General features: G+C 32.7%; 4 protein-coding genes across 10 annotated transcripts; 2 read left to right on the top strand and 2 right to left on the bottom strand.

Annotated features, from left to right (window-relative positions):
* Nucleotides 1–574: 574 nt before the first annotated feature.
* LOC123915488 (probable glycosyltransferase At3g07620) lies at nt 575–3,924 on the bottom strand. 3 transcript variants are annotated; one of them, XM_045966636.1, is made up of 5 exons: nt 3,715–3,924; nt 2,840–3,587; nt 2,605–2,735; nt 2,131–2,479; nt 575–1,562 (listed from the first exon to the last, which is right to left on the bottom strand). In XM_045966636.1, the coding sequence occupies exons 2-5, from the start codon at nt 3,434–3,436 to the stop codon at nt 891–893; spliced, it is 1,749 nt and encodes a 582-aa protein (XP_045822592.1). In that variant the 5' UTR covers nt 3,437–3,587; nt 3,715–3,924; the 3' UTR covers nt 575–890. The 3 variants fall into 3 exon arrangements, with proteins under 3 accessions (XP_045822592.1, XP_045822594.1, XP_045822593.1); XM_045966638.1 differs by having other exon boundaries at nt 2,840–3,343; nt 3,715–3,862; XM_045966637.1 differs by having other exon boundaries at nt 2,840–3,910.
* Nucleotides 3,925–4,956: 1,032 nt separating this feature from the next.
* Nucleotides 4,957–9,814, top strand: LOC123915487 (CRS2-associated factor 1, chloroplastic). 3 transcript variants are annotated; one of them, XM_045966635.1, is made up of 6 exons: nt 4,971–5,795; nt 5,957–6,084; nt 7,970–8,195; nt 8,313–8,440; nt 8,616–8,934; nt 9,049–9,814. In XM_045966635.1, the coding sequence occupies exons 1-6, from the start codon at nt 5,225–5,227 to the stop codon at nt 9,534–9,536; spliced, it is 1,860 nt and encodes a 619-aa protein (XP_045822591.1). In that variant the 5' UTR covers nt 4,971–5,224; the 3' UTR covers nt 9,537–9,814. The 3 variants fall into 3 exon arrangements, with proteins under 3 accessions (XP_045822589.1, XP_045822591.1, XP_045822590.1); XM_045966634.1 differs by having other exon boundaries at nt 4,984–5,795; nt 8,616–8,955; XM_045966633.1 differs by having other exon boundaries at nt 4,957–5,795; nt 8,616–9,814.
* Nucleotides 9,815–10,092: 278 nt separating this feature from the next.
* LOC123915489 (sugar transport protein 14-like) lies at nt 10,093–13,731 on the bottom strand. The gene is made up of 5 exons (XM_045966639.1): nt 13,260–13,731; nt 11,933–12,255; nt 11,058–11,687; nt 10,297–10,781; nt 10,093–10,265 (listed from the first exon to the last, which is right to left on the bottom strand). The coding sequence occupies exons 1-4, from the start codon at nt 13,399–13,401 to the stop codon at nt 10,317–10,319; spliced, it is 1,560 nt and encodes a 519-aa protein (XP_045822595.1). The 5' UTR covers nt 13,402–13,731; the 3' UTR covers nt 10,093–10,265; nt 10,297–10,316.
* A 5,398-nt stretch (nt 13,732–19,129) lies between these two features.
* Nucleotides 19,130–24,211, top strand: LOC123915486 (probable lactoylglutathione lyase, chloroplastic). Of its 3 annotated transcripts, none has more exons than XM_045966629.1 (9): nt 19,130–19,423; nt 19,526–19,724; nt 19,831–19,955; nt 20,643–20,707; nt 20,928–21,140; nt 21,232–21,279; nt 21,428–21,535; nt 21,772–21,912; nt 23,904–24,211. In XM_045966629.1, exons 1-9 carry the CDS (start codon nt 19,330–19,332, stop codon nt 23,943–23,945), a joined length of 1,035 nt encoding a protein of 344 aa, XP_045822585.1. In that variant the 5' UTR covers nt 19,130–19,329; the 3' UTR covers nt 23,946–24,211. The 3 variants fall into 3 exon arrangements, with proteins under 3 accessions (XP_045822585.1, XP_045822588.1, XP_045822587.1); XM_045966632.1 differs by having other exon boundaries at nt 19,200–19,423; nt 19,532–19,724; XM_045966631.1 differs by having other exon boundaries at nt 19,209–19,423; nt 19,529–19,724.
* The last annotated feature ends 1,092 nt before the right edge of the window (nt 24,212–25,303 follow it).

Here is a 25,303-nt window from a genome sequence, read left to right as displayed (position 1 = left end):
TGACACGTGGAGAGTTGGGAGCAAATATCGCTTTTGTGGACATTCACTATTTCACCTTATTTTCTTGAGCATTATATACTTTCTATTTGTATTTTAGTATCTTCATTATAATTCAATATAGTTATAAGTGTTATATCAGTCACTGAACACGCCTAATCTGAACAGTTTTTGTGTTTGATAAGTTTTTGTTACATGAGGTGTGGAAAACATGTTGAAGATAAGATGGGAAAAATGTGAAACACTGTTCTTACTTCTTACTATTCCAATGGAAATAGATTTCATACTTTAACCCATAAAATAGCTCATTCAAACTGAAATTTTCTGCTAGCTGTAGGCTATGCACCTTAAGTCTAGCACAGTCTAGTTGTGCTGGCATATTTATACTACTGAGTTGATCATTGGCAATTGAGGCTGAGAAACTGCTCTTTACCTCCACAACCTATGCATTTAGCACACTACTACAAAATTTAGAACTTCCATATAATGCAAAAATGAGAAGAAAGGTCTAACACAAGATTAAATGGCCAGAAACAAAAATATGAAATAATCTTGTAAGACTAAGGACACTTTTCGGTTCACCGATAAAAATGTTTTGTTCTGTTTTCTTTGTATGAATCTCACAACACCCTGTAAGGCTGTAACTTTAAGTGCATTGACATGATCTAGAACATTTCCTTTTTGACTCATTCAGGGAATCAGGACTAACAACAAAACTAGGACATTGAATACAAATGACTAGTTCCTACCATATTTTTTCTTCTCGAGTTCTTATTCCCTATACAGCTCAAGAAGCAGTGTCTCTCATAATTAAGTCTTCATTTGTTTTCCTAAGTTCTTTAGCCACATATGCAGATATGCTTATGCTTTCTAGTTCAGAGGGCTCGTATCCATTATTTTCTCACATTTATTTGAAATACTCTATTATACCAAATTGAGTGAAGGGTCATGTGAAAGAGGTCATACTTCAAAGGTTTTGTATGCCAGAGAAAATGTTTTTGAACCCTTCTGACACCAAGTTGTAGCTTGAGATACTTCTCTTCAGGCACTGAAAGAAGTATTTGTTTCAAGTTTGGAATATCTTTCTCTGCAAGGATTAATGAGAATGCATCCCAATTTAAAACCTCGAAAAACGGCGGCACAAAATTGTCAGATATGATCACAGGTACGCACTCGTAAAACATGGCTTCAACCACCCGAGGGCTGTTGACTTCATACCCTTTAGGGCATATGCAGTATTTGCTATTCTTCATGTGTTGGATGTAATTCATTTTGTTTGCAACACCATGAGGCATTGGACCAAATATCTTCATATCAGGGTCTTTGTCCTTCCAGTGCTTTAGCAATATCGGGCGCAGATATCCGTGCATATTTCCAGCAAAGAAGGCAAGAACGGTTCTTTGTTGAGGAGGTTTTCCACCTAGATCTCTCTGAGGATTTCGTACCGACCGGATCATAGTTTCTGGAAGAGAAACGTCTCGTCCTATTTTAAAGCCTTGAGTTACATCAGAATTACAGAGGGCTTTTATGCAGTATTCCATATGGTGCCTCGTTTCATATGGAGCCTGCAACATGAGATGTAAATCTTTTAGCTATGAGCACACAAGCATAATGCTATTATAACGGTGTTCGGCTAACTGTGCCTACGTCTATGACTGGTTGGAAAGTAAATAAAAAAAATGCAAATAGAGAACACGCAATATTTTATAACTGTGTTCGGCTAACTGTGCCTACGTCTACGACTGCAGAGAAACTGCATTACCTTTCTATTATACAAACTTAGGGTTTATAGAGTACAACTTGTGTTAAATACTACGATCTAGTTTACAAGATTACCCCTGAAACATACTTGTACAAAAGATGTCCGCTTATCAGTAAACTATGAGACTTGCCCAGCAAATACTTTGTATAAAAGATGTCCAACAAAAAGGTTGTTACTACCTCCATCAAAATGGCAAGGGCATAGCTAGGCAAAAAGGATTTCAAAATGAATATGTTCTATTAAGACATCAAATAGGCATCCAATTCAACAATCATAATAGAATAATACCTTGGAAGTTAGGACAGTTAATGGTTCGTCATGCAAGTAGAGTTAAGGGGAAAAATAAAAAAGAGCAAATATCATATACATACCCAATCATGGCAAGCAACAAGAAAATGGTCAGCACCACCAGTTCTGTTAAAGTATCGATATTTTGCTGAAATTTTATCTGTGTATTCCTTCAAATACTGACGGAGATTTGTCCGGTTATGAGAGTTACGTACATAAACGGAGAATTCTAACATACGCGAACTAAATGGCATATAGAACAGGTGAGCCTTTGCAGGATCCTTCACAACGAATTGCTTATTTTCCTCCATCAATTTCATAAACCAACCCTCTGAGGCATATAGTCCCTTAAGTATGGGTTGATGAAAGATCGGTTTATTTCCTTCCATGTATATATATACTTTGAGTGTGCGTTCCATCAGTTCATAGCTCCTGCGTACGCAAAAAGAAAGAAACATAAAGATCTCGAACTTTGCATTTGCCAATGCATGTTAGAGTAAGACTTACTTTAGCTGAGTTCATTTTTTTTCTTTAACAACTTCATTCATTAAGCTTACCTTTTGAACATAGAATGATTGCGAAAGAGAGGAGCATAGAGTTCCTTGTCATGTGTTACTGTAGGAGCATGCTCAATCTCTGACCTTGCAGCAAGAATTTCCATATCAAGTTTGGATGACCACCTTGGTTTCTGCAATCAAAAGTCGAAAACCAGATTGAAATAAGCAAAAGTCCACAACAAAAACTTATCCAAGTAGCAACTAGCAAATTCATAATTGACAGAGATAATAATACCATTGCACGAGAAGAAACACGGCGGCGCTCTAGTAAATGGTTCATCTCATGTATCAACATTCTTGACTTAGGAGGCATATTACACCTCATCTTTCTCACGGTAACGTTAGCTGCAGTACTTTTACCTGAGGCAAACAATTTAATCTTCTGAGGAGATTTTTCAAGATGAGTCGAATTAGTCGATGAAGTTGTTCTCTGCGAGGTACCAAAATCAACATTTTTACTTTTTTCCAACAGAGAAATTGTAGAAATTCCCCTTTTTGCCTCGAAAAACCGCTTCACCGGAAAGTCAACTTTACTTTCCTTGGCAAAAATTGCCATGAAACTTTCCTTGGAACCTACATTATCCAACTCTAAGCTATTGTTTTTACCAACATCTTTCTTCTCAAGTTCAGAAATACCATCAAAGACTAAACTACTATTTGCATAATTATGCATTCCTTCATCTTCTTCAATAATGGGAATATTCACTTTCTCCACCATAGCATATGGAACCAAAATTGACTGAAACAGTAAATAATTAACACCAAGTGCTGCCAACAGAAAAAGCAATCTACGGTTTCCCATATGACATAACTCATGAAAACATTGAAACATGTTAACTTGTCAAAACTAATATAACCCCAAAATCACTTCAATCATAATTTTCTCCGAAAATGAACTTCAATGTCCCAAATACTGAGTTGCATGTATGAGTTCCCAAGTCAGTGAATTTTAGACATAAAGCTTGAAAATAAATCAAAAGGTCCTATAAAAAATGGAACTTGAGATGATTAGAGAAAGTTGGTGTGATTCAGATCAAGTAAAGGGTGTAACATTGTTGTTGATTGATATACAGTTGAAGGAAAAAGACAAAATGGAAGTACAGTACTAACCTCAGTGTAGTAAACTACTTGACTTCAAGTTGTTTTTCTTTCCGTTTTGCGATCTTCAACTTTCTGAGGAGCCAACAACGAATCATGAGATTCAAGTTACTAACTTTGAATCTAAAGGCAACAACTTGTTAATTTTTATAATAATTTCCACAAAGCATTGATATTAATTAAGTATAAATAGTTGACCGTAAATTCTAATATGTTCCGTTCACAACTTATTTATTTTAAACCACTTTTAACCAATATTTAAAGGGTTAAATATGTTATTTTGTTACTTGACAAAAAAATTTGTCTGCAAAATTTTATGGAAAATGTTATTTAGTAAAAAAAAAAAAATCAATGAAGAGAATAGTTTTATTTGGTAATTTTAACACTTTTAAATTATAATATTTTTTTTCTCCTATGTTTAGTTAAACAATTTTAAATTATTTAAATAATCTACTTTTATGGATTTTTCTCTTTATTGTGTAATATTTTCTTACTAAATAGTAATGCTCAAATTATATTATGTATGCAGTTTTAGTCTAAGTTAAATTAATATAGTTTTCAACCCAGTTGTGATTGTTCTAGAGGTGTTAGCTTGGGTCATTGGAGTATGCTTCTTTCAATGTCTCAGGTTCGATTCTCTCTGGTGCCAATTTCGATGGGCTAGTCTATATAGAGTAAAAAAAAGTTACGGCTTTAAATAGGGCCCCCGCAAGTGGATAGTAAGATTGGTCCCTTTGAATTTATCGGTCCTAGTGTCGGATACCAAGTTTTAAAAAAATAAAAAAATAATATGGTTTTCTCTAAACTATTATGTATAATTTAGGGGTATTTATACAACAATCTATGAGAATATCATATGCATATATATGCGTGAAATAAAAGTTCGTTATAAGTTATTTGTAAGTACTACATGTAAATTTATTTTTATTAGTTGTTGGATAAATATCCCAAATAATTATCAATGGATAGAGTAGATTTTATCAATTCACGTATATGTTTTGAATGATTATTTATATATGTTTAAAATATTATTAAAAAAATTAAAATAAAGTCAACATTTTCATTACTTTAATTTTTATTTTTTAAAATTTATTTGTATCCAAAAAAAATTTAAAATTTTCTCACCAGATATATATATATATATATATATATATATATATATATATATATATATATATATATTTAATTATTTTCATTTTAAAAAATTATAAATTTTTTATAAATAATTTTTTTTAAATAAAGTGTGGAAATAAAGGGAAAATAAAAAGAAAAAAAAGAAGAAGAAGCAAAATCTTTGTTGTTTCGGATAATGTTGGCTTGTGGAGACAACAGCCGGTGTAGTTGTCGCCGGGGAAGAATGAACCAAACGACGTCGCTCCACTAACTCCCCAAAAAAAATCTTCATATAGTTGCGAACAATTCACTCTATCTCAACAAAAAAATACTGACTCTTCTGTCTCATCTCATCATCACTTCAATTTGAACTTAACTGAGAAATGCGAACCACTTTCTCCTCATCTCAATGACTCTCAAGCTCCCAATCACTTTCTCCATCTCCTGCTCCAATGCCTCCAGGCCCACCGGAAAGCCCAACAAGAACCCATCAAAGCCCAAAGTTGTTGATCCAAAATCACACCCCGCCCTTAAGTTTTCAAATATACCCAAACAGAAACTAAGACCAGTCACTAAACCACCCGATAATGTCAAAATCAGCGAAGACGGACTCTCGTACGTAATTGAGGGTGCTCCGTTCGAATTCAAATACAGTTACACTGAAACCCCCAAATCTAAACCACTTAAAATGCGTGAACCGGCTTTTGTTCCTTTTGGACCGGTTTCTATGCCTAGACCTTGGACCGGTCGACCTCCACTTCCTCCTAGTAAGAAGAAACCTCATGACTTTGATTCTTTTGTTCTTCCACCGCCTCATAAGAAGGGAGTTAAACCGGTTCAGTCTCCCGGTCCGTATTTGCCGGGAACTAGTCCTAGGTATGTACGGTCTAGAGAAGAGATATTGGGTGAACCTTTGACGAGGGAGGAAATCAATGACTTGGTTCAAAGCTCCTTGAAATGCAGTCGCCAACTCAATTTGGGTATATCTTTTTTTCCTTCTTTTTTGACTTTATCTTTTTACATAAACACTTGCGAGACTCTTTGGGCCTGTTTGGATAAACAACTTATTTTGCAGCTTATAGCACAAGGTAGGTATTTACCATTTTTTGTTTCGTGCATTCATTCAGTTTTGGTGTTTTAGGTAGAGATGGTTTCACACACAACATGTTGGATAATATACATGCTCATTGGAAGCGTCGAAGGGTGTGTAAGGTTAAGTGCATAGGAGTGTGTACCGTTGACATGGATAATGTGTGTCAGCAATTGGAGGTTCGTTTCCTTTCATTTTAATCTCGCTTGTTGTCGTCATCCATTGCCCTATTCCCTCATAGCCTACAACCGAAACTTGTTGAGGATTTTTTGAGATAAAAATTTTAATGTGTGTTTGTTGTTTCTTTGTAATATTTGCTCTTTGTTTGATTTCTTTTTATGAAATCAAATTATAGAACGATAAAAGCAATATGCATTGGTGTGTGATGTTGGAGAAATTCTTAATCATTTCCTTTTACTGATGTTTTGGAGCACTCCTTTGTTCATTGGCAACTTCCCATTGTTTGGTTTCTCTTGGTGATCTGAATCTTCAGTTGTTTAATTTTCTTCAAATGGGTTACCTTAACTTGCCTTTGTGTATTGGCTATGTCCCCTCCTCCATGTAATTCTTCATTAAAATGAACTCAGTCATATTTTATTGTCTTCATAGTAGTTTATCTTAGCACATCTTCTGCTGAGAAGACTGCTTTTTGTTAATATATATATCTCATTTTGGCTTGTTCAAAAAAAAATTTATTGTCTTCATAGTGTCTTTGGTCGTTGCCTGTTTGTTTGAGATTTGGTCTTTGGTCATTGCAAACGGAAGAAAATGCAGCATTCCAACGTACTCTTGTTTTCAAATACCTGCTTTAGAAAAAGTGCCTCGTACAGCCAAATTATCACATTCAACAGTGAAACAAATCTCAAACAGACTGTAAGTTTTTGGCTTGGTGTCTTTGACTATTGGCCCATGTAATAAGTCTGGCATAGTGTCTTAGCTATTGGCTCCTTAATTCTAAGTCTTTCACTCCGCCACTGATTGCAGGGTAATGCTTTTTTAATACTAAATTATAATATTATCATTTCCTCATGGATCTCACAAGTCACATCCCTTAATCACCCACGAGATAATGTTGATGATGAAGTGGAGGACGGGTGGAGATTGTGATTAGGGCAATACTAGATTTGTGACGAAATGGAAATATGCAAATGGTGCGCCTAAGGCCGAGCGCTTCCCTCTTTAGTTAGGGGCGGCGTGGTATTTCCACGAGATAGGGTATTCTTTGTGGCACACTTTTAGTGTGTAGGCGTAAATCAATTCACTTTTAGTGAAAGGCTTCTTGGCTGCTTTCCTGCTATGGCAATTAGCAGGTTGAGCGAAAGGTTTGCCGAACATTTCTTCAAATTTATATGCACGTTAGATGTTTACATTATTGACATTTAGGTACATTACATTCAACACATAATTCAATACATGACACATTTCTCATTAAAAAAAATATGCAAATGAAATTGCAATTTATTAATGTTCCTCTTGTCATATATTCTTCTTGTTCTTCATTAAGGTGAACTCAAATACTCAATTAAGTTTCTCCCACCCTAATGTCTTTGGCTATTGCCCGTGGTATAGTAAGTCTTTGATTTTGTGTTTTTGACTATTGGCTCCCCTAGTAAGTCTTTGAATTGGTGTTTATGACTATTGCGCCCTCCCCCCCAGTAAAGCCATTGGATCAGTGTCTTAAATTGTTGCCTCCCAAATCTTAAATCTTTGGTTCCGTCACTGATTGTAGGGTAATTCCTTTTTTTTCTTTCAATATTATCATTTCCTCACAAGTCACATCCTTCAATCACCACCATCATAGGTGTTGATGATGGAATGAAGGATGGTTGGAGGTGGAGTGTTGTCAAATATCGGCCATGGAAGACTGCGGTGCAGATTTTTGACAACCGCCATGGCCAATATTTGATGGATGGGCATTTTATGGCTGCTTAAAATGGCGCATGTTGGCTTTCTGCCATTGAGAACACTGGGGAAATGCTAGATTTTTGAGGAAATGGAAATATGCAAATTAAAGTACCCTTTATTATTTATGTTCCTCTTGTCATATGTTATGTGGTTTTCCAGGAAAAGACGGGAGGGAAGGTCATTTACAGAAGGGGCGGTGTTCTTTACCTTTTCCGAGGAAGAAATTACAATTATAAAACACGTCCGCGTTATCCTCTCATGTTGTGGAAACCCGTGCCTCCAGTATATCCTAGGCTGATTCAGCAAGTTCCAGAAGGTCTAACACTAAAAGAAGCAACTGAAATGCGTCAAAAAGGAAGGGCATTGCCTCCCATATGCAAGCTAGGTACCTTTTTAAGGATGTCCATTACAGTTTAACAATGAACCAAATCTAGTGTTCTGTCTTTTTATTTTCTGATACACATGCTTATTTATTATTTATTGGATTTTTTTCTTATGACAGGAAAGAATGGTGTTTATTTTAAACTAGTAAACAATGTCAGAGAGGCATTTGAAGAGTGTGAACTAGTACGTGTAAACTGTCAAGGACTAAATAAAAGTGACTATCGAAAGATTGGAGCCAAACTGAGGGTATAACCAATTTCGCATCCAGTGTTGAAGAGCACATGGGTTCTATTTTGTTCTTTTGTTTTGATTTGGTTTTTCTTTTACGTCATGTGGTAGACACATGTATCATGGATATTTTATTATTATTATTAGGACGCCACTGTAACACCTTTCTTCAACGTATGTTCTTTGACCGTAGGATCTTGTTCCATGCACGTTGATTTCATATGAAAATGAGCATATACTTATGTGGAGAGGACGAAATTGGAAGTCATCTTTACCAGATCTCGGAGATGACTCGAAGGAAGCCAATAAAACTGATATTGACAACAAAAATTACAAAACACTGAAGTCAGCAGCCCTAGATGTCTCGGCACCAAGTCTACAGAATAATCCCACAGAACAATCTATGTCTGTGGTTGCTGATGCTTCACTTACAAAAGCCTACGAAGCTGAAACCACAAATATTGCCACAGATTCCTGTGGTGAGCCAGAACCTTGCAGGAGCACCAGCCTAGGTATGATCATATCACACGATGGTGTGGAATGTCCTTCAAATTCTATGAGTGATAGCCATGGAACTTCAGATATAATGGACAACAAAAGATGCAGTGACAGTTTTTCTACTTCAGTTTCAGGATCAGATGCAATGCTAGAATCTAGTGACAATAACATTTTTGGCATGGTGGATCCTCATGCTGATGAATTGCTACATGATTCAGGAGCACCTGATGTCAGTCCACTACCAAGGTCAGCTGCCCCTTGTATGAAAGGAATTTCATTACTATTGGAGCAAGCTGTTGAGCAAGGCAGTGCACTTGTTTTAGATAAAGATTCTTTGGATGCAGACAATATTTATCGAACCACAGTTTCCTTTGCCAAATCAGCTCCACCTGGACCTGTTTTTATGAAACACAGAAAGGCTGCGGTTGTGGTTCAAAAACGTGACAAGCAAGAAGCTCCGACTTTGGAGACAAGAGAAACTACCACTGTTACCGTGAAAGGCAAAAAGGAGAGGAGTCCTAGAATTGGAAGAAAGGAAAATTTTGATGAGGGATTTAGGAATCTTGTACCACAAGGAACATTAGGAGTTGATGAACTTGCTAAACTACTGACATGATACTGGCTAGAATAATGATGCCATCAGAATGAATTTTTTTTTCCCAACTGAATCTTACTTAGTGCATCCGTTAACAGTGAAATATTAAGTTTTATTCTGTTTCTCTGCCCTTTGTACTACTTTCGTTATTCTTTGTATATTATCTTAATATTCTAGGTTGCCAATATTTAATTGCCAGCATCTTTATGTTGTGAATGGCTTTAGGTCATGTTGTCAACCTCTATGGCTTTATGATGTTCAGATATAGATGATGGGAAATGGCTGATGGCTATTCATTACTTATGTGTGTGATGTAAGAAAATGTTACATTTTAGATTACACTTAATAGAATTCGATACAAAATAGAAATCATATGAATAGTGAATGAAAGTTTTAGAGAAGATTGGTTTTCTGAATTGAAGCTCAAAGCCATGCTAAATACAACAATCAAAGACCAACGAATCACATTCCTTCTGTCACCTCAGCAGTATTTATATATAATGAACTAAATAGTAAATTGTGCCACAAAATCCTTTTTTACTGTGAATTAAATTAGTTAACACATAGGCCTAAAACATAATGTGAAGAAGCAGAGATATATTGAATAACCTGTACTTTGTCAAATAAATACAAATTTATTCGACATAATTTCAAGAATTTAAACATAACCAAAGAAACATTGTAATAATCTATCTATAGTTATAATGCATGGATAAACAATTGATTAAAAAGAAGAAAATAAAATAAAACATAGACTATTGTCAAAAAAATAAAATAAAACATAGACTTGTTCAATCACATTTATTCTGCCACCTCAGCAGTATTTAAATATAATTTTCCTTTTTCTTGGTCTTTTCCTTCTCTTATAATGTTCTTCCAAAACCAATGGTTTTCAAAGAGAAGATAAATTTCTTCAATTGGAACTTGCTTTGTTTCCGGCAATAGAAAGAATACAAAGCAACTCATGACGACAATCAAACATCCAAAAAGCAAGAAGATTCCATATTTGAGGTGACAAAGTGACAAGAGAAACAATTGCGCAACAAGGGCAGTGAAGATCATGTTTACGCAAACCACAATACTTTGTGCTGCTGACCTTATCTCTAATGGGAAGAGCTCACTTGGAACCAACCATCCTAGGGGACCCCAAGATCTTCCATATGCCAACACAAACAAGAAAATCACTATAACAAGTAATGTACTTATGCCTTTTGAAAGTTCTTTGCCATGTCCAAACTCTACAGCCAAAACCACAGCAGTAATAATCTGCAAATCAATCATAAAGTCAAACAAACAATTAAATTAATTAACAATGGTTATACTTATCATGATTTAATATAGATGCACTAACATTGTAAAGATTTGTAACAATGTCAGTTAGTAACAATCGTTCGATCACTAAAAATATTTGACTTGAATATTATCTACCGTAAAACTCACCAAATGCGACATGTATGATTGGTTGATAGTGTAAACATGTGTTTCATGAAATATAACTTGGATAATAAACAAACAAGTAGTCAAGTAGTGTTTAGTGTTTACCATGCAGCATATCATTTCAAAACCAGCTTCTAGGAAGAATTTTCGTCTACCAAACTTGTCGACTAAAAACATTGAGATGACAGTAGCAACAAGGAGAGCTCCATTGGTAATAAAAGATGAGAAAAGAGATGCATTAGCTCCAAATCCTAAACTCTGGAAGATAACTGGTGCATAGAAGAGGATTGAGTTATTTCCTGTCAACTGTTGGAAAGCTGGAATCCCTAATGCCCCTATTATTAGTTGAGGTCTGTACTTCCTCTTTAGAAGTATCTTAAATGGACTCTTCACTGCTTGTGCTAGTTCGCTTGCATCTTTTAGATCTTCAAATTCAGCTTCAATATTTTTTGTGCCTCTAACTTTCTCCAACACTTTTCTTGCTTCATCCAATCTTCCTTGTTCCACAAGACTGTTTGGTGTCTCGGCACAAAAAATACCTCCCAACAACATCATAAGTGCTGGAATACCTGCCAAGCCAAGTGATATTCTCCAACCATGAGGATGGATTTTGTTGGTGAAATAATTCACTAAGTTTGCAATTAAAATTCCAGCACAGGTTGTGAACTGAAACAGTTGGTTAACTGCTCCTCGGCTGCTAGCTGGAGCCATTTCAGACAGATACAAAGGAACAGCCTGCACAATTAGAGACATGGCAGTAAGAAAAAAAGGTAACAAATGTAAGAAGTTTTTTATTAGTCATTTATCTCAATGTATGGTTCAGTGGCATAAGTTCTGACACTTGAATGAGGTCTAAGGTTCGAATTCTGCTACTAACAAATTCTTCGTCCGCCTATCTACAAATTAACGACTGACATTTGCCTGTAAAAAAACTTGACTATAGAAATGATTCATAATAAAATTTGATCCGTGTCACTTACTTGATTTCCGAAGCCAATGCCTCCGCCAAGAAAGACTCTACCAATGATCAACATTGGAATGTTCTGTGCAGCTGCATTGAGAATAGCTCCAAGAAGAAAGCTAAGAGCTCCTACTATGATACTGGCCTTTCTTCCCTTCTCTCTTGTTAGGTAGGAAGCAAAAAAAGTCATAACCAATGCCGAGAAATAAAGAGATGATGTAAAAAGTGTCAACACTTGGTTGTCATATTTACAATAGTCAGTCTCGTTTAAATGCGCGTTCTTCTTTTTGTAAACGTCCGGGAAGAATTCCTTTAAGAAATCATCCATGGAGGTCACACCACCTGACAAAATACCAAGTAAAATTCTTGTGATTTTTTACATCAATATCATGCATATGTCAAACATATAAGTAGAACTTTGTCAAATTTTCTAGTAACTCCCTCCGTCTCAAATTATAATTCATAATTTTATAACTTATTTTTAAAATAATTTGTGATTTCTATTTTGTATAAAAAATTAATTACATTTCTTAATTCCAATAATTAACATGAAATGGTCATAATAATGACAGTAATTACTTAATTACTAATTAATAAAAGATCCAATAAATAAGCAGTGATTGTTTCATGTTCCGAATAAAAATGCAGAAAATGAGGAATATCCCAAAGGAACCAGAAAAGTGGACCTAAAAGTAATAAATAATATCATTTTCATTTGCTCAAAATGGTTAAAAAAAAAAATGCCTCTTTTCTTACGTCCTTTCCTACATCTGCAATTTTTGTTTTTTGTCCATTTTCAAAACAAAACAGCTCATCAATTCAACACGCCACATGAACCTCAAATTAGTATTTATCAATTCATAAAAAACATCAAATTATGTGTGGTGTACTATTATCACAGTTGTGTACAATGATGACAAACAACAACAGTTTTTTTTTTTAATAAAAAATCAAGAAATGTTTTTTCTTTTGGAATAAAGTTGAGTTAATAAAATTAATGTATTTGACCCGAATTATAAACAAATACATTATCTTTGATCAAACTTTCTCTTATATAATAACATCAGAAGCTAGTAACATAAAAAATGTCATCAGATAATTTAGATATTTTTTGTTTACAATGAAGCCGAAGATCAGACCTACGAGGCTCCGACCTCTAGCATACTACTCAAACCCCTCACCATCGGATTAAACCTAATGATTTAGATAATTTAGATTTTGGTTTAATCTGAATTCACTGGAAAATGAAAATTGACATTAACAAATTGAATAATCAATCTAAGAAAACAAGAATGAACCAGATGATAAAAACAAGAATTGAAATGAATTGAAGAATGAACACAGACCTGAAACACCAAGATCATAACCAAAAAGAGAGCCACCAAGAGCACCAACAATACAGGTAAAGGCAAAATAAGCAGTGAATTTGTGTTCATAGAGATGAGCTCTTTTCCCTGGTCCACCATCTACCAATCCTCCACCAGCCATTATATTACTCACTATTATGTCAGTAATCTCTCTTTTCAGAATATGAAAAAAAGAACTCTCTCACATAAAACTCTAAATTTCAAGGACTTATATATATAGTAGTAAATGAGATGATTAATGAGCCATTTGCAGTTTTGGTCAACGCCAACTGTGTACTCATATTATCTCATAATAACCAAAAAGAAAAAATCCAACTGTGTACACGTCACCAAATCTCAATTTCATCCAATTAGGAGCAAAATTGGGAAACTAAAAATTGGTTCAATCGCTTAATTACTCAATGCTATTATAAGGCTATAAACACTCATCAAGTGGATAAATAAATCATAGTACAGTATGTCAAGTGATAAAGTAGACTACAACTTAAACTACAAAATCCCTACAATTGGGTTTAGATTAATGCAATATCTCTATAGTCCTTATGTTCACATTATGACTTAATAATATGTTATAAAGATTAATATCTAAAGTTTCTGTCAACATAGCCTAATTGATAAATATATTGTATTTTATAGGTAAGATCAGAGTTCAAATCCGATATCTTCTACTTGTTCATTAACCAACTTAAAAAGAATATCTAAAAAATTAATGTATAATACTATATCTTATCATTTTCATAAGAGAGAAATCACATTTTTAGATCATTATATCTCTGATTTATAATATTAAATATATTAATTAGGATATACAATTCTAACTTGCATACAACGGTTAATAGGATAGGTATGTAGTATGATGTATGATGTTGAATTTTGGATAGAGACAAAAAAGAAAACACAGTCATACTTGACTTAGGCCTTATAATATTCAAACAAACTTACCCTTCATATTCATTCATTCATATTAACTAGTGGCTAGCTATGTATGTGCTTTTTCTGGATATGGTTGTCATAATAAAAGTTCAGTATTGTCTACCTTGATGGCTGTTGGGCAACAACTATTCTACATTCATTTTTTATTTCACTTTAAAATTTAAATAGTCAACAATTGTCTAACAAATTATCTTTTTTTTGGTACAATAGTTTTTTTTTTTCTAAATAAAATTTAACAATTTCTCTTCCAATTTTATTCTTATCAATAATTACAAATTAAGATAGTTGTTAGAAGAGAATAAATAATATATTCATACTTTTTTTATTTTGTCAAACAACTTAGTAATCAGAAATTTCACCTTAAAAATGAATAAATGAAATGTTCGAAATTTAAACTTCAAGAAGATAGATATTCATTTTTTTGGGTCAAGTAATATTATTAATTAATTTCTTTTGTAAAAGTAGATATATTAATAAGTTATCAATGATATGATATAGTAGTTTTTTTTTTTTGGCACAAATGATAGTAGAATTCTTCTTAGTCCTAATGAATATTTTGTGACCGAGGCATACAAGGGCCTAGAATTGAAATTAAAATTCTTCTTAGATTTAATCCATGTCCAAGATAAGAACTTTACTAATATCAGTTATATTTTTGAAGAAAACGAATATCAATTATTGGTTCTTCATTATTCTCATGTTGCCCAAAAATCAACTTATTTACGAATCTACATATTTACCAAATGCAAGCTAACCATATGGATAAGATGCATTTACACGATTGTCTACTTTTAGAATTTTAGGGTCCGTTTGGCCCAACTTTTTTTAAAGTTTATACAAACAGTTTATGCAATATAAATTAGGTTTTATGTTATTTTATAAGTTTATACTAGTGAAAATTGTAATTTTATAAACTATTTTATCATAAACTACCTTGACAAACTTATAATAATATATAAAAATTGCATAAGCTGTATAAGCTCTAAAAAAAGTTGGGCAAAACGAAACCTAAGTGTTGGATCTAACTTAATTCTATAAAACCGACTTGTAAGCTGATGATTGTCCTCACTTATAAACACATATTCATGTCATTTTGCAATCGATATAAGATTTCTTAACACACACCTCACACCTAATACTATTGGGTTTGGTGCGTGGATATAAACGGTGGATGACCCAATAAATAATTGAGAGACTCTGATATCATCTTGGAATAAATAGTTTGATCTAACTCGACCATACAAAATCAGCTTAAGGTGAAGATTGTTCTAACTTATAAATACATATTCATACAATTTCACAACTGATGCGAGACTTTTTAACATCTACGTCTACCACAAACTGCAAAATTGTTTTGCAAATGCCAAACTATTACTAATCCTAAATATAAAAAATAAACAAAAAAATTAGGTCAAATTAATTAATGCATGTATCTAGTAAAAAATTAGAACAGCATGCATCAACTTTTGTTAATATATATATATATATATATATATATATATATATATATATATATATATATATATATATATATATATTATATTTAAGATTAGTATTTAATACAACGGTACAAATAATCTAGTCATCTTGATTTTCATTCGTCAAATTAATGAGTTGACTTAAAAACAGAGATAAAAGTTGTAACGAAAAATATTTGTAAATACAAAACTTGTTTTTTTTTGTATACAATAGAGCCGATGATTAAACTTAATACTTTTAGTATACTATCCAAATTTTTACGACTAGACGAAATTTAATGACTTATTACTTGCTGAAGTTTTCAAATTGACCTAAAACGAAATTTTATATATTTAGAGTAACGTAAAAATTATTCAATCCTATATTTTTTTTGTCACCATTTTGAACAATTTGGGTGAAAAGGAAAAGGACACTATTTTCAACAACTAGGTAGCATTATATTTTGGCACATGAAAATGAGAGGGATTTAAAAAGTGTACATGCATGAGATAACGAAGTTCAAGCTGACTTTAATTAGTATATTAACGTCATCCATACTAATTACAATTTTTTTTTTTGCAAATATTAACATGTATATTCTTTTTTTTTTTGTGCATAATAACATGTATATTCTTTTTGGTGCAAGATGACACACAGGACGGACATAAGGGGGCAAGGAGGGGCCCCTCCTCTTGTCGTATTTTTTTTTCTTCATATATTTGTTCTTGATACATATGTACACATAAATTGATATTTGAGATTTATGTTTAAAGATTAGTAACTACCGTTTGGTGCAAAACATGTACCCACAACATAGTAATTGTAATAATTTACTTTAAAATATTTTGATAATATATTATACACTACTAAAGTCTAAATTCAATTAAGTTAGTTCTGATTGTTTGCTACAAGTAAGATATTATTTTCTGCTATGAAGATTGTGAAAAATATGTTGAGAAACAAGATAGAAAATGAATTTCAAACTAGTTATGTGATTACTTACACCGAGAGAAGAATTGCTAAAAATTTAATACAAATTTAGTTGTTGATGAATTTTATGATATATAGCAATGTCGTGTATAATTTAGATAAACAATATGATGTATTTTTTATTTTTTATTGAGTATATTTAAATACTATTATAATTATTATTTATTTAATATTTATTATTTAGTTATTCCGGCCCCCCGTTTTATAGATTCTTGGATCCGTCCCTAAATTGACACATGTTAACAAAATTTATGATATTTTGAATAGACTGGTTGGATATTTTTTTATAATAGAATTGAATATTTTTATATAAACAGCAATTAAAACATAACAAATAAAAAAAAATACTATTTGAAGTTATAAATTTAAGTTGACTGAGATATATAATCGTTTCGTACTCTTCCAAAAAATGAGATACGATAACCATCTTGTATTTTATTTTAAATTGAATTATCACAACAAATTTCTAATTAATAACCATTTTTTTGGATTATATAGTCTATTTGAATTTTTTATACTAAGTTTAGAATACAAAAGACACACTCTCATGCAAGAGGTAATTAGAGGAAAATCATCAACCACATTAAAAGTGTACAGTATATAATTAAGGACTTGAATGTCCATCCATGTGGTAGTGAAATGGAATGTCCATACATTTATCAATGATCCAGTACTTGATTAGTCTATTTATTTTTTTGGTGTACTTAACTCTCGGTCGTTTTTAGATAAGGAATTATACTGATCTAGAGTATTATCAGAATATAACGTAAAAGCTCCCAATTTGAAATCCTCTTATTATTTGCAATTTTTAGGGGACTATTTACATTTTATGACATCCTAAACTTAAAAACAAAAGATAGTTAATTAAATAATTGAAATAGTTTTGACAAACTACGATATTTTTTATTTTCTATTTTCTATTTTATATGGAGATATGTAGATCATAGATCAATGAGACAAAGTGCTTTGCATATCAAATGAGACAAGGAAATAAGGGCACCTAAATATATTTTTTGACCCACACGAAAATATATTAAATTTAACAGTTTTTTTAATTAAATATCTTGACATACAAATAAATATATTAAATTCAACAAGTTTTGTGGTTTGAATTTCTTGCAATCTTATGCGTGATCATTTGATATTCTTTCTTCTTTTTCATCTGCCACTATTTTCTTCCAAAACGAATGTTTCTCAAACAGAAGATAAATCTCTTCAATTGGAACTTGTTTTGTTTCTGGCAATAGAAAGAATACAAAGCAACTCATGACAACAATCAAGCCTCCAAAAAGCAAGAAGATTCCATATTTCAGGTGGCAGAGTGATGCAAGGAAGAATTGTGCAACAATTGCAGTGAAAATCATGTTAACACATACAACAACACTTTGTGCGACTGATCTTATCTCTAATGGAAAAAGCTCAATTGGAACCAGCCAACCCAAGAGTCCCCAAGATCTTCCATATGCCAACACAAACAAGAAAATTACAACAACCAATTTCATGTACATGCCACTTCACCTCCAATACACGTTCATAATCAAACCGCCTCATCTCCAATTCACATATGTAAATCAAACTGCTTCACCGCTAATATTGACAAGTAATCATATTACTTCAAATTGAAATCATGTACTAGACACTATAATACTAGTATAGCAATTCAATTCACGTATGTTAATTTCAATTCATGTACCCTAATTTAAGCACATAGTGAAATACTCAATTTACATACACTACTTAAATTGAGATGCATAAATGCATTTGCAAAAAAAAAAAAAAAGGAAATACAAAAAATATGATGATTTATTTACGTAATCGAGTATTAATGGAATACTTTATGCTTTTCAATCTTTAAACTTTCTTTAAATTTGGTCATTTTCAATGAATGTTTGTAATAGAGTGAGAGATGTAAAAAAGGGGATTAAAAAAAATAAAAATGAACAAGGACATTTTTGGTATTATGACTAAAATTTAAATGGATTTTGGGTGTAAGTAGATATTTTTGGGGCGTGACAAGAAAAAATCGAAAAATAAAGTAACTTTTCTTTCTTTGTTTGCTCAAATAAAACATACTCCCAAGTAAATTTAACTATTTCTCTCATATTTAGCAACAATATAATTATCACGATTAATTTAACATTTTGTATATATAATAAACCAATTCATAAGATTTAATTTATACAACAAAAGTTATATATATTTTTTGGTAGTAATCCTTGGTTCTCAGGTTTCAATAATTCACGATTCGATCACGAAATAAGTAAAATCAAATTAAAAATTGTTTTTACGAGAAATTGAACTCAAATTATTTCGAACAATTTATTATAAAAAAAATTCATTAACCATTTAAATCTAATATTTTAATTATAACGCTAAAGCCTCTTGATTATAAAACTTATATTAGTAAGCATAATTTAATCAATAAAATCTTGTTTAATTTACTTAATCATTGAAGTGAAAAATTATTTGAGTAGTGAAAATAGTACTTGTGTGAAAAACAGATACAAGACACAAACAGATTAGAGTACATTTTAAAGACTTGTTTGGGTAATCCTTAATTATTCGATTCCATTCTTTTCTTTTCTTTTCTTTTGCTTCTCCTTCGTTCATTCTTCAATCTTCATCATCCACAACACTCACTCACTCACTCGCCGACGAACTCATTCCCATGGCTACTTCAATTCGACCCACTCTTTCTTCCTTTACCCTTTCACCTCTCTTCAATCGTTCTCCTCGAGTCTCTTTCTCCCATTTTTCTACCGGTAATTTATTTTCTCTCAATCATTAATCTTTTTATCTCTACTTTTGTTTTCTAAGCTAAAGATTGTTTTTTTCTTTCTGGGTATTTTTTTTTCTTTCTCTAGTAGCAGTTCCACAATCCCATAGTCTTGGCTTAAAATTGGTCAGAAAAAATGGAAACTCTATGAGAGTGATGGCATCTGGGAACGTGTCTTCATCAGTCACAGCTGCTTCATCAGAAAATCTACTTGAATGGGTCAAACAAGATAAAAGAAGATTGCTTCATGTTGTTTATCGTGTTGGGGACTTGGATAGAACCATTAAGTATATATTCATTTTATTCATTATTGCAACTTTAGTATAATCATCTCTTTAATTCAATAAATTTGTTGCCTTCATATTTAGTTTACTATACTCTTGGTGATTTCAGATTTTATACTGAGTGTCTGGGAATGAAGCTACTCCGAAAGCGCGACATACCGGAGGAGAAATATACTAATGCTTTTCTTGGATATGGACCTGAAGACTCACATTTTGTTATTGAACTCACATACAGTAAGATTCATCTTCAATACGTTTTTCAATAACTACTTCTAGTTCTAGAGATACTGTTTGGATAAACAACTTAATTAAGAGCTTATAGCAAATGGTATTTTTATAACAAAAGGTAAAATAAAGTTATATTGTTTTCATATAAGCTATAAGCTGTTTTTATAAGCTATCTTGGAGAGCTTATAGAAATAAACTGTAAATAGCACATGGACATGCCAACATGTCATAAGTTGTTTCCATAAGCCCTCCCAATTACTCTGACAAGTGTTTATGCCACTAGATAAACTTAAATAAATCAATCCAAACATGCCCTAAATGCTAAACCAGAAGTGCTATATATAATTGAGTTCTTTAAACAATGACTTCTTGTATAAGTTGAAATTAGCTTTTACATCTCAGTATATTCAGAAGCTCTCTCGATTAACCTATTCATTAACATCTATAAGCTTATGATGACTTTTTTGTTAGTGAAGAACCATCAACTTATTTGAATTGAGAAGGTCCTGTAAGTTTAAAGCTAATCCAAACTGGGCCTATTGGTTTTGACTATGTTGAAATTCCTCTTAAGATGTGTAAAAACCTCATCTTTCTTAGAATTATAGGAAGCTACACTTTTTTGAAGTAGGTTCTACTTGCTTGTGCAAAGAAAGCTCTTAATTAATATTTGTTTTTCATTTAACAATATTTCAGATTACGGAGTTGACAAGTATGACATTGGAACTGCATTTGGCCATTTTGGTATTGCGGTCGATGATGTAAGTTTTTCAGACTTTGGTAGCACAGCACTAGTATCAGTCATTAACATCTTGACCTCTCATACTTTGTTCATTCCTGGTGAGTTGGTGGCCTTTATCCTCAATCTCACACGGGATGGAGTGGAGGCGCCATTTTGGTTATTATTTAGGATTTTCTCTCTATTGGCCTTTTGACAAACACAAATGCTGGAATTTCTTTGTCTGTATGATTCTTTATTAGATTACAAAAACAGTGGAACTAATAAGAGCTAAGGGTGGCAAAATAACTAGAGAGCCTGGTCCTGTCAAAGGAGGCAAAACAGTAATTGCATTTGTTGAAGACCCTGATGGTTACAAATTCGAACTTTTGGAAAGAGGTCCCACTCCTGAGCCATTGTGCCAAGTGATGCTTCGAGTGGGTGATCTTAACCGTTCAATAGAATTTTACGAGAAGGTGAGGATCAATTTATTTTGAGTGAGTTCAAACTTCAGAGTTTTTATTTGCTTTACACAACATTAAAACAATTATGTGGTTTACCATATAGGCTTTTGGTATGGAGCTGCTTCGCACACGGGATAATCCAGAGTCCAAGGTATTATGGCTCACCTTTTTAATTTATTTTTCACTGTCATCTTCCCTTTGCTCTTATTTTCTTTTGATGCATGCTTGGTATGCTAAAACTTTGGGTATGTGCTTACCTTTTTTCACATTTGATTCTTTTATGGCCTTTTCTTGGGCAGTATACCATAGCAATGCTGGGTTATGGCCCAGAAGATAAAAATGCTGTTCTGGAGTTGACTTACAATTATGGAGTCACTGAATATGATAAAGGAAATGCTTATGCTCAGGTAAGCGGAAATTCCTCTTTTTTCTTGTTCTTTTTTTATGGAATCTTTTGAATAGGTTTTCATTGCTGCGGTTATGATATGAAATTTTGATTTATGTACTAACGAAAACTACTACAGTTTTCATTTTGAAAATAATTGAAATGCTTTTTACCCTGTATTTTTATGTAAGTAGTTTCTTGCCTCTAATTTGAAGATGGTTCCTTTTATCAATTATATTTCATTTCCCCGTTTTACAGATTGCAATAGGCACAGATGATGTGTACAAAACTGCGGAAGCGATTAAACTATCCACAGGAAAGCTTACACGGGAACCTGGACCGCTGCCTGGTATCAGCACAAAAATTACTGCATGCTTGGATCCCGATGGATGGAAGACGGTATATCTCTTGAACTTAATGATTTAAATTTTCAATGACCAAAAACCCAAAGGTTTAAGCTGGAAAGTGAAGGCTTGTGAATGGTTTTATATTTAACGCATCACCACACGCAACAGAATGATGATAACAAGGATCAAGCTGTTAACTATTTGGCCATTGAATTTCTGATACCATATTAAAGACACTCCTAAAATGTGAACCTATTTGGTGAAAGCACATGAATAGACTTTTATATTCTTATAACTTCATTGTTCTTCACACAGCAGGCCTAATTTCACGTGTATTGCAATTTAACTTTATTTAGAAGAATGGGTTCCATTGGTTTGAAAGTTTAAACAGGTCTTGATACTAGTATTAGATATAAAATCATCCATATATCTTCACCTAACAACTTAAGCTCTTGCGATGGTTGGCTCATAAATAACATAATATCAATGTCCTCATGATCACGTGGTCTAAATTTCAATCCCTGTTTCACACATCGACTAGAGATGTGATCAAATTAATCCTTATAAGGCTTGAGTAGTCTTCATCTTGAGTTAGCTTTTGAGATTGAGTTAGGCTTAAAGTCCAAATTCTAAGGTGGTATCATAATCTATTCTAGATGTGCTCTTAAGCCACATGTATTTGTCTATGCTCCAAGTGAGGGATTGCCCATTAAGCAAGCAGCTTGACGAGGCTTGATGAGAAACTCTTTATGAGCCTTCTGTGTACATATATTTGGTTAGTGTGGGCATGGGCGCATGCCCCATTAAGTCAAGAAGAATACCCATTTTGCAGAATACTGATTTTGCTCCTATCTGCATTTTGGCTAGGCTTCGTTGGTTCCACATTGGTTCTACTTGTAATCTCCACTTTAGTTCTAGTTCTCACCTAGACTGTCTCTCCATCATCTTATTCTTGTCCTATAGTTCTTTTCTTTATCCAAGGTTTAATTGGATTTCTTCTCCTCTCAGGTTGTCTCTGCTTTTACTTGTTTTCTTTGGCATCCAACTCAATATGTCTGTTTGATTAAAATCAGACAAGTCTTTCGTCTTCACCTAAGAGTGAGACTCGTTATACTCTAAGGCCTAAGCACCCTTTCATCCACGTGTTCTTTTTGCTGCATGCTTGATTGTGATGCCCTTGCTTATGTGCCTCTGTCTCATCTTCATTGATATTGATTCCCTTACTCTCCAACAACTCATTCAACATATGCTTTATGTTTTCTATTCCATTAAGCTGCTTCATGACCTTAGAGAAAATGTAGTTCCAAGAGTAACTAATTTGATCTCAGAATAGGTGGAACCCTAAGAAGGAAGTTGTAGCCCTTGTCACTTCTTTGTTCATCATTTCTCCTTTCATATACAACTATCAAATGCACAAAATGCCTTAATCTATTCTCATTTCTCCAATTTATACCTCTTCTAATTTCTCAACCACCATAACCGTTATAGTATCTGGCTTCTCTATCTGTTGCTCCTCCCTTTATTCTAACAATAATAAATTATCAAAGTAGTGATATTTTGAGATGGTAGAAACTAGAAAACTTCTCCACTTATCCCTTCTTTTTTAAATCCATAAATTGGTTTTGGTTGTTATTATGCCAACCACACTAGTTAAAATTTATCCGGTATGATTTGTATCTCCCAATTTTTTAACAAGCGGTCATTATTAGTGTTGTATCTTTTCATTCAATACATCTCAAGGGGTAGAAGGTTTCCCTCCTATTTGCTTTGGTGTGTGAAATCCATCTTACATAAGAACACACACTATAATATTGACTGGTTTAATTTTCTTGGGTATAATGCATAAACAAGCCTTATCGATCCTTTAGACAAATTTAAGGTCTCATCTGTAGAGTATAAAGCATGCATATGTTTCATTGTGTTATTTTTTCTCGTTTAGTACTTCTATTTGTTTGTTGGAAATCTAACATCATCATGTTGTTTGTTCATTTTTAGTAAACAATCATTTGTGACTGACTATTTTTCCCATTCTCTATTGTTCAGGTTTTTGTAGATAATATTGATTTTCTTAAGGAGTTGGAGTAGAAGAGTATTTAGGTAGGTCATCATCACAGCAATCTTGTAACATCATCTGTATCAATCCTCAGCCAAAGAATTGGTATGTCTATATGAAGAAAAAAGATTGAGAACGCATCATAGCCAAATCCGATTTTGTAGAAAATGTAATAATGACCCTAGCGATGCACGTGTAACAAATGCTAGAACACCACAGGGTTGAAATACAATACAGATCTTTATTTGATATATTGTTTGATGGTCTATATACAACACAAGTAATTTTGTTTATGTAAGCAGAAAATCAATATTTCGGACCCTTTACAATTACAATCACAACAATTTTTATGTTCTTCTAGAATGGGTTACATGTTAAAATACCAGATTACGTATCAGTTTAATATGTATGCAAAAGTGCTACAGATGTGTTGGATTGTGAAGAGCTGGTGTAAGAACTACTTGATAAAGGCTCAGTTTGAGCAAGTATAAAAGTAGAAGCACTAGAAGATGTTGAGCTTGAAGATGTAGGTGCCATTAATAAAGGAGATATGTATGTGGATATGGGCATCTTTGATGGGAGATTAGGCAATGGAGATTCAAAATTAAGCACATGCACTCTCGCAAAAATTTCTTTTCACTCGGAAAACTTTGGAAAATGTTTCCCGAAATTTTTATCACTGTAAACTAAAAAAAAACTTCGGTGAACATTTTTTTTTTTTTTTTGTGAGTTCTTCAATGAACATGTTTTTGGTGTGAAAAAAGAAAGACTTAAATGCAGTTTTGACCCCCCAAGTTTTACAATTGCTTGATTTTGGCCCCCCGCGTTTCAATTGCTTGATTTTAATCCCCTAAGTTTCACAATTGCTCGATTTTAGCCCTCCAAGTTTCAATTGCTCGATTTTGGCCCTCCAAGTTTACCCCCTTTTGCATTTGCTAGCCCCCGTTGAATTTTTTGATTAAAAATTGGTTATGTGGCATTTTAAAATTAAATAAGTATTTCAAAATATATAAATAAATTACAATTTTTTTAAAAAAACTAAACTATAAAATAATTTTTTTATTATAGTTTATAAAATAATTCTGTTATATAAAAAAGTAAAAAAAAAAATTATGAACTATTTTTTAAAAACTTTGTAAACTTTTTTTTAAATAAAAAAGAATTATTAAAACCTTTTTATTAAAAAAAACAATTTTTAATACATTTTTATAAAAGCAAATATTATTATTTTTTAATTAAAACATATTTTAATTTTTTTTTAAAATGTCACATAAGCAATTTTTAGTCAAAAAAGTCAACGGGGGTTAGCAAATGCAAAAGGGGGTAAACTTGGGGGGCCAAAATCGAGCAATTGAAACCTGGAGGACTAAAATCAAGCAATTGTGAAACT

This window comes from Trifolium pratense, linkage group LG3, assembly GCF_020283565.1.
Source record: "Trifolium pratense cultivar HEN17-A07 linkage group LG3, ARS_RC_1.1, whole genome shotgun sequence".
Lineage (NCBI taxonomy): Eukaryota > Viridiplantae > Streptophyta > Magnoliopsida > Fabales > Fabaceae > Trifolium > Trifolium pratense.
Note: the sequence above shows the minus strand (reverse complement) of the source record. Positions and strands in the feature narration are given on the sequence as shown.